General features: G+C 35.1%; 1 protein-coding gene and 1 pseudogene across 1 annotated transcript; one reads left to right on the top strand and one right to left on the bottom strand.

Moving 5' to 3' along the window:
* The first annotated feature begins 80 nt into the window (after positions 1-80).
* LOC103860420 (protein IRX15-LIKE) lies at positions 81-1,943 on the top strand. The gene is made up of 2 exons (XM_009138022.3): positions 81-317; positions 352-1,943. The coding sequence occupies exon 2, from the start codon at positions 754-756 to the stop codon at positions 1,738-1,740; it is 987 nt and encodes a 328-aa protein (XP_009136270.1). The 5' UTR covers positions 81-317; positions 352-753; the 3' UTR covers positions 1,741-1,943.
* LOC103861098 lies at positions 1,802-9,917 on the bottom strand (annotated as a pseudogene).
* Between the last annotated feature and the right edge of the window lie 122 nt (positions 9,918-10,039).

Genomic DNA, 10,039 nt, shown 5'->3' with positions numbered 1-10,039 from the left:
AAAATGTATCTTTTTGAAACAAATTTTTTTTCCAGAACATACATCTTTTAGGAACAGAGGGAGTATATTACCTTTTCCATTCTATTGGTAGGATAAGCATATTAAGAAACATATTTAATGATAGGTCACTGTATTCGATATCATTTGAAGAATTAATATGCTTTCTTTAGTCTATGTTCAAAACTAATACCAGAAATCAGATTTGACATAATTTAAGTAACGGTATAAGACAAATGATTGCCGTTTATCAAATTCAGACATAAGACAAAGCAATGCTATTTAGAATAGACCATGTAGCTACAATTAAATTAGGAAAGGTAATTCTTTTCTTTTTTTTGTCACAAAGGAAAGGTAATTCAAGAAATCAAAATTCATCAAAAGTTGACATAATTTAAAGGAGCATAGTAAAACAGCCAAAATGTATCTGTTATGTAATGATAGGTTTTAGTTAAATATGATATTATTATGTGTACGGGATTGAGAATATGTTTTGTGTGATATACTTTAAAAGATGATTAAACGCTTGATTTAACATCCAATTTCAAAATTTCGAAATCTGATCATTAATAAAACAAAAGTAAAAGCTGACAACGACATCCGTTTCGGGTCTTTAGAAATTACCGGTTCAGTAAAACAAACAAATTTAATTTTTCTTTGTTTATAAAGCCGTTCCTCAAAGAGACCACCAACACATTTCGTCTTTGTTCTCTCTCTTTCTTTCTTTTTTTTTCTCAAATAAAAAAAAGTCAGAAAATGAAGAACAATGCAAATACTAATCTGATCCTCTTCCACCACCACACTCCCTTACCCTCTAAATCAGCTTCCGCCCTCGCCGCCGCGAATCACCACCGCCTCTTATTCATCTTCTTCCTATCTTTCTTCACCTTCCTCTTCTCACTCACTCTCTTCTCATCCTCACTCCACTCCGCCGCAACAACCTCCCACTCCCTCTCCTCATCTTCACCGTCCTCCTCCTCCCTCTCACCGCCCATCCTCGCCGCGCTTCTCCACTACACCTCCTCGTCACCACCAAACACCTCAATGTCTCTCCCCGAACTCTCCGCCGTCTCCACCGTCATTAACTCCAAAGGCCCCTCCTGCAACCTCCTCGTCTTCGGCCTCTCCCACGAGTCTCTCCTCTGGAGATCTGTAAATCTCAAAGGCCGTACCGTCTTCGTCGACGAAAACTCTTACGCCGTTTCCAAATTCGAGCAGAACAATCCTGGTGTTGAAGCTTACGACGTCGTTTACTCGACCAAAGTCTCTCAAGCCGGTAAGCTTTTGGGTTATTATAAAACCCGACCGGAATGTCGACCGGTTCAGAATCTGTTGTTCTCGGATTGTAAACTGGGTATCAACGATTTACCCAACTTCGTGTACGAGATCGAGTGGGATGTGATTCTGATCGATGGGCCGCGTGGGTACGCCGGAGATTCCCCGGGAAGGATGGCTCCGATTTTTACTTCGGCGGTTTTGGCGAAGAGTAAAGATTCCGGCAAGAAGAAGACGACGGATGTGTTTGTGCATGAGTTTGGGAGGAAGCTTGAGAGAGTGTACAGTGAGGAGTTTCTATGCGAGGAGAATCTTATTGAGGTCGTCGGAGAGTTAGGGCATTTTGTTGTGGCGGCGGAAAAAGGGGAGAAACAGGGGAACGGGTTTTGTCGGAATTCTACGAAATTGTCGGAGCCATTTACGCCGGATAGTGGTGGCGATGCAGAGGTCGGTGTTGATGATGACTGAAAGTGAGTTACTTTTGGACTTTTGGTGGCTCTTTTGTAATTAATCTAGCTTTGAGGGCTTCTTTTTTTTTTTTTTACTGTCGTTTAGTTTTCTCGTATGTTTTGATTTGGAGACGGTTACACATGAAACCATGATGTAATCAAAAATTCCAAATATAAATGTCAACTATATTGATGAAAGCATCAAATTTGTGATCAATTTCACTTTGTTTACTGTACGATAGGTAAAATTTTGATAAAAAAGTTATACTTAGTTGCCATGAAATGGTAGTCTTACTATTATTTTCTTTTGAAAAAAGAAAATATGGCTATATATATTGTTTAATATTGGAAAATATTTATTTTCATTTGTGAGGTACTAATAGACAACATTCATTTTGCTCTTTTGTTACTCTTTTTTTTTTTTCCGCCAAGTGATTTGTTTTTTGATATTAAACCGGGCCAAGCCCAACAAACATGGTCCAAGACCCAAATACATAATACAAAGGCGTAGAAGCCCAAAAGCCTAACGGCAACAAACTAAATACTTAAAACTTAAAACGGCCCGCGGCCCAAACCATACGAGCCCGAACGACGTCGGCTGGAAACACGCATCAAGGAAGCTGGCTGTTGAACACGTGGAAGCATCTGCGCCCTCGGATCGACACGCGTCGCACACCGCCTCGACCTGACCGTCTCCGCCTCGAAACGTCTCCAGAGCCACCTCACCGTACCTTCGTTTCGCCGGATCTCATAACCCGCCTCAAACTACCTTACTCTCCGATGGTCCTCCACCGAGAACGTCATCGGACAAACCGCGCTCTCATCAAGACCACCCACTCTTCTCTCGAGAGTAAATCCGAAACCACAACCTCAACTTTCCGCCGAGAAGAACAACAACCCAAACAACCTTTCACCGCTAACACCCAAGCTTCATACGGGCACTAAGCCGGCAGCGTAGAGCTATAGTAGCCTCCACCCTCCGGAAACAAAACGGCGACGACGGAGCTCGGTAAGCCTCCCCCTCCCGACAAAGATGAACCGACGGCGGCGGAGCTAACGGAGCCTCCACCTCCCGGAGAATACCGACGACGACGGAGCTGTAAAAGCCTCCCCCTCACGGAGTCGAACCTTGATCTAAACAAACCGCCTCTCCACCGCAGAAACCCTTCCCCACGACCGCGTCTTCACTCCAGACAAAACCCTCCATGCATCATAGATAAGGCCGGATCCACAGCTCAGACAAGGCGATAGTGGGGGAGGATACGAAGGTGAGGCACTAGGAAAACTTTTAAACGGATAGACCACGGTTCCGGTGACGGCACGCTCGCTCACGCGCCGGCCGTACGCCGGAACCGAACAGATCTACTTTCTCTCACTAAGATACTAATGTCTCTCACGTTGAACTTTCGTTTTTTGTCTCTTGCTCTTTTGTTACTCTCTTCAGAGTGAAAATATTTTCTTATAAAATGCTCTAAAATGTGTCGGTGGTGACAGAAGGGCCTGAGCAAGCGGGACTTCCTAGCAATGTGGCTACTCCTTTCGATTTCTTTCGACTTTAATCAATAAACTTATGAATATTTTTGTCCTTCACAACCAATTAGGTTATCGATTTTGAAATGAATTCTGAATAAATAGTGAGTTCCATTTATGTTTTAGGATATTATAAAAAAAAAAAAATTCCATTCGTCGGTGGTGGATCCATGCAATTTTATTTTTGGGACACCGTTTCAATCCTCACCAGCAATAATTATATTTTCTTTTACTATATAAAGACTGAAGTCTCATATAGCAGAAAATCAGTCGAAGGTACTACTGTGCTAGTAATATTCGATTACAATTACTTTTAAGAAATTTAGTATGATTATAAGTATTGTTGTAACATGTATGGCTTTAAGATCATATGTGAAAAGAATAACCTTTATATTATTTAAATATAAACTAAAACACAAATTAAACGTGGTTCCAGAATAGTATATTGTCTACTTCCATAAACAAAGAAAATATAAGAATTTAAAAGACAAATAGTTTCAAATACATCAGAAATAATATATAACAAAGTTGTATATAACAACAACTTGACTGAATATACTTATATTTAGCCTCGCTAACTTAGACACATGTAACTGTGTAAGAACCTTGAGCTTACAAATGCAGCCCATGCCGCAAACTTACACATTCTGTAATCCGTAATGTAGCTTATTAAACCATCTCCACTTATTTATGAGATCCATAACATGGAACACTAATTCCTTATAACTAAAGATAATTCTATTTAACGAACGCATAAAATAGTATGTTTATACATAACATACGAACCTAGTATTGGCCACAGATAGTATGCGGTACATGACCGTTTTATCATGTACAAATAATATATTTACTGTTTGAGACTAATAAGGTTTTATGAGACGATTCAAACCGCACTCATGTATTTAATAGTAACAAAAATATATATATGTATCTATATATTTTATTACTTAAAATTATATCGCAGTTATTTCGCAAACATAAAATATATTAAATTGTATTGATATTTGCATTGCATATAATAGCATTACTATTAGGCTCACCATTTTTAATTGGAATCCATAAACGAAATCGAACTAAGATCAAAATGAAAGATAAGATAAAGAATTAAATGGGAAAATCTCAATTGTACCATATATTAGATACAATTTTTAAAAATTTATTCTTGAAAGCTATTATTTTTATAAATACTTTAAGTTTGTGATTAAAAATATAAAACTAACCTTTTTAAATTACTTATAAATATTTAGGAATAACTTATAAAATATTTAAAGACATTTATAACTCAACTTCACCCCTTAAATACTAAAACTTAAACAATAATTATTAAACTACAAACCCAAATATTTGTTTATTTTTATTGAATATACTTTGAAAAGTGACAATCAACTTGTGGTATTCCAAGATATTTTTAAAAATATTAAACCTATCTATATTAAAATTGCAACCATTAATTTGACAACCATTTGATACAGAAAAAATCCTATAATAAAATTAACTCCTATTTTTTCATAAATGTCATTTTAACAATTTTTATTTATTTCAAAAGAGTCGCTCCCAATGTAATTTTTCATACATAATTTTTTTACCCTTTTAACTAACCAATAAATATTTATTTAAATAATTTTATTTAAATAATTATATATTAAATAAAGATATACTAGTATATCTTATCATTTTTTTAATTCATGTGAAATATGTCAACTGTTGCCACGTGTCACACTATAATATATTAAAATATTTGTATGATTACATACCTACAACGGTCCTAGGTCAATGCAAATGTGGTTACATTCATCTAATAAAACAGTACAGTACATGAAAACAATTTCTCAACATAGAAATTACTACAAGACAAAACAATCAATTTTTTTTAAGTACCTTTTTTCTTATGGATCAATATAAACTACTTTTAGAAAATTATCTTAGTATAATCCTAGATGTTTTTAATCACAAATATAATACATAAATATCAAAATGACCAAAATATATTTTAAAGTATAATATATATATATATATATATATATATCTAAGATTAACAAATCTAGAATTAGGATTTAGATTTGGAAGTGATGTTTTGGGGTTGTGTTTAAGATTTTTTTTTAAATATTATTAAGATTCAAAATTTAAAATAATAATTTTAAAGTTTTAAAAAATTAGATTTGAAAAAATCTCAAAAAATTGAAAGAAAAATCAAAATATTTTTGAATGTAATTAGGCCGCATCCAAAATTCTAAAACAAAACTAATCCAAACTAGAATTAACAACTAAATTATGTTTTCATTAAATTAAAGTTTGTAAGAATAATTTGCACTGTAAAATGTGGGTAAAAATCTAGTTTTCCATTAAAATTGGACGAGATAATTTCCATGTTCGAAAACTCGGGCAAATCGACCGGGTTTACGGCATAAATACGTTAGACGGCAAGCAAGCGCGTCGATTGGGTGTTATTCGGCTAATAACTCAGTGTCCTGAGAAAGTCAGTTTTTTTTTTCACTTTTCGTGATGGAAATCAACAAGGTTTGATAGATATGTTGTACAATAGCAATAATCAATTTATTTAGACCGGAAAAGCCATGAAAAATGTGAAGCAAAACTGTTGACGGCGAATTTAGGATTATAGAAATATTTCGAAGGGAAGAAGACGGGATATTTTTATCAATTTCTCATCATTAATAACCCAAAAATTTTTAAAAGAGCGTCCATCCCTTCACTGTATCGAACCCATGACCAGTCTTTTTGAAAATGAAAGGTGGAACCACCAAACTAAGCTATAATTTCTGCATTATGTCTACACAACAAACATAAATATATACATATTTATTAAAATTACAAAAACTAATCCTCAATTAATCGATGATTAATCTCCATTTTTTATGCTATTCGCTAGGCATTAATCAAAGACGCCTAGCGCAATTTTGAACATGGAATAATTCACATTATAAATTTATGTATTTGTTTCAGGCTTGTGTGACGGAGACGCACGTCTGAAAGAAAATGTAGAGTATGCGTTAAATTATTGGGGGGGACATGGAAGCGCGTGCGGATAAGAACCGAAGAACCTTCTGCAAGAATATTTAGGGATTCAATATGGCTCGAGATTCAAGGACATTCTTAAAGGTTAGCTAGGCGCGTCTCTTGCCTTTTTTCTCACGTGCTGCACGTGAGCAGTAAGCGTATGTTACGTGCGAAAGCGACTAACCAGAACTGAAGGAGTCGCTGACGCGCGCGTTAGGTGTCGGTGACAGTGAGGGTGGACTGTATGTTCTGTGTTCGCGAGTGAGATTATTCGTGTCCATAGGATAATAGTGTATATTATGGGCCGTGTATGTATGACCCGCTAGGTTTCAGTCGAGTTGTAATCATTTATTTTGTCTTGGGTCTACGCACGATTTGATATGATATTGGCGGTGCGTTAGAAACTTAGAATAACATAAATAATCACACAAATTGGATGCATGATATTAGATGTTGTCACAACCATGAAAGTTACGGAGATTTTACGTCATACTATTGTCCCGCGATCTTTTAAATTTTAACTAATGAGTTTAATTTAATATAAAATAGTAAATAAAAATGGAGTTACGTGACCGTTTATCATGATGATTACGGCTTCTAAATTTTCTCACATGTTTTAATACAATTTTCAAAGATCTATACAATAAAAACATACGAGAAAAATAAAATTTATCGCTCTATCTTATTTGAATCAGTTGCAAAATCTTTAGTATGGTTAAACATATAAATGATTTGCATTAAAATATTGTGAATGTGAAATTAAGTTAACGCTTTTGAGGAAAAAACAGTAGCGGTACTGAGCAGAAACATTAGAGCAGATGCTTCCGACCATTAGGTTTCAAATGGTAACCATCGTCCCGCCTCGCTCCGCAGTTAACAGTAACAAAAATTTCTACATATACTATATATCTATACATTTTTATAACTGTTAAAACCACACCACAGTTAAACCGCACTGCAGTTAAACTGCTTGTCCTGCACCGCTCAAACCGCAGTCACCATTTGGAACCTTAATATAAAAAAAAAATTTGGCCATTTCTTCAACTGTTATCAGTAGGTCAGATGACAGCCTTTTTATGTGTTCTTCCGGCCTTTTGTTTAGTTTTACAGGGCCGGGCATGTATGATAAAATTATTGAGAAGATATAGTGTAATGAACATATTACATATCCTAAAATCTGTTGATATTTTTGCTGTTTTATTATTCTCAATGATATTTTCCGAGGCCACTTGATATGAGGCTCATATGCCTCAGATTGTTGAACAATTCCGGTTTTAAGATGGATATATTGGAGATGTATGTATGACCATGTCGATATGGTCGTTGCTTCGGCTTTGTCTATGGATTGATGATGATATCTTCATCACTCTTTCGTCCTGCTCCTCTACCTATTTGGTATTTCTAAATAAGTATTTGAGTTGATTATTCACGTAATATATCTTTATTCTAGATATTTATTAGGTTTTTGAATGTTTTTGTTAACTATTCGGGACTGGGTTCAAGTTTATTATAGATTTTGGTTTGGTTTTAATTTTTGGGGCTTTTAGATCCGTTCGAGTTCAGGTAAAACACAAAATCCAAAATACCATAGACGAAGACCCATTCAAATATTTATACTAGTCTCAGTTCCGGTGGGATTCATTCTTTTCGATTCAGTTCAATATTAATTTTTGGGTTCTTTTTTGCCCACCCATATATATATTATCCCATAGTCAGTATAGTTTTTATAACTTTGGTTATTCAAATTATAAATAATATTACATCGATAATTTTATAATCAATAATTTTACAGATTTTATAAGGATTCACGACTATCTGCACTATCCTAAGCTGCCTTATAAAGACTCACATCTCATCATGATGCTGAAAATCTCTTGTAAATCTTTATTTTCATTAATCTGCATAATTCACTCTTTCTGGAACTCAAAACCAAGATTTTATAGTGTAGAAACATTATTAAATCACTAGACTAAAGGATCGTGTACCCTCATATTTTATAGCTACAAATCATTTGCAATTTACTTTATAAAAAAATTATTTTCCCCCATAAAAATTTTCATTTAATTTGATTACACCCTAAGTGATAGTTTTTACTTAATATTAAATTTTTACATAATTTTTACTGTATTTTTGAATTTTTAATGTTAGAACTCTCTAACAAAAGTTTGGTTTGCGTAAGAACTCCTAAACTAAAGATTTACTGATAACACCAATTTATTTAATTTAACCGATAGTATAAACAGAGATCTATTAAAAAAAGTCAGAAGGTTTTTATCTTAAATCTCCACTTTAAATTATTTAGTTGAATGATTTCATCATTAAAAATCCTTGTTTTTAACACAATACAATAATGAGATAAGTTTGTATATACTAGTTTACAGTCTGTAGCTACGAATATATATATTTCCTATATTTTAGCTGCATTTCTAGTGCTACCAAACCACTAGTGCAAAACAAAGAGGGGAACACAAATGTCAGTGTTTTAGAATTTCGGAAAACTAAAACAACTGCTGATGAACAACAATAGGCTTTGTAACTCGAGGACTGGAAATATTAAAGGACAAGAAAACACTCACACACACAAACGGAGTCATGTTTTGAGATTAAAACTTTAAAATAACGATGCAAGATAGGCCTTCACAGATTGCAAGGGAGGAAGGCAGAAGCAACAAAGCTAACAACTATAAGAACGAAAAAACATGTTTTGATTCATAAGAAATGGAAAAAGGGTAACAACCAACCACATACAATATTCACAGGTCCATCTGGGAACCAAATGCAGATTCCTTGTTAGCACTCTCCACTGAGTCGCTCCCATGGATCACGTTCTTGCAAACATTCCCCAATCATCTCGTGTCTCATTCTCTCCGGACACAATAAATTGGACAATAATAACAAACTGGTTCTTACCTGCCAATGTCTATGCAAAATCACCAAGGATGGTTCCTGGTTCAGAAGCTGCAGGGTTAGTCTCTCCAATGATCTTTCTTCCCGTACGTCAAGACAACATTCTTCCCCTCCCAGATCATTGCAACCACTGGGCCAGAAATTATGTAATCAACAAGGCTATAAGGCTTGGCAGACAAGTCTTGGTAGTGTTTCTCAGCAAAAGGACGGTCCACAGCGATCAGCTTTAGACCTAACCATGTCATGGCACCAATATCAACAACTCAGCCAGAAAAAAATACGGATTATGATATATTCCACTAATTAAGCTAAGCTAGAGCAAGTTATTTACCTTTCAAAGTGAAACCCTTATTCTCAAACCTGCCGATGATTTCACCGACCTGAAATACACGATGCAGCAGACATACGGTGCTTGTGAGGAAAGACAAGATTTAACGACACTAAGTCAGCTGATATAAGAAGACAGAAACAAGATTCTCGAGAACACAGGTTACATAGCAAAAAATAGCCAAGAACGTGAGTAGAAACGTACCAGACTCCTCTGGACGCCGACGGGCTTGATCATGATGAAAGTTTGTTCTATTGTCGATCCTTTGTATCAGTTCACTCGTCGGCGAAACCTATACGCAGTGTAGAGAGTACAAAGTTCCATAGGAACCCTAAATGCCGAGAATATTTTTGTCTTTCTTGTTACAACATCAATCAATTATTTAAAGGACCATTTATTGATTTGGTGTAAGCCATGTGATGTAACTTTGACCAACAAAAAAAAACTTAGATGAGGATATATATTTTGTTCGTGCTTAGTTGACCAATAGTGATTCTGTGGAATGGTAGGAAATTTACAATGCTCTTTTAAATTTCCC

This window comes from Brassica rapa, chromosome A03 (genome assembly GCF_000309985.2).
Source record: "Brassica rapa cultivar Chiifu-401-42 chromosome A03, CAAS_Brap_v3.01, whole genome shotgun sequence".
In the NCBI taxonomy this organism is placed as follows: domain Eukaryota; kingdom Viridiplantae; phylum Streptophyta; class Magnoliopsida; order Brassicales; family Brassicaceae; genus Brassica; species Brassica rapa.
Note: the sequence above shows the minus strand (reverse complement) of the source record. Positions and strands in the feature narration are given on the sequence as shown.

Bases quoted from the DNA above. Each gene is read 5' to 3' on its own strand.
- LOC103860420 (XM_009138022.3), top strand. From the start codon at position 754: ATGAAGAACAATGCAAATACTAATCTGATCCTCTTCCACCACCACACT.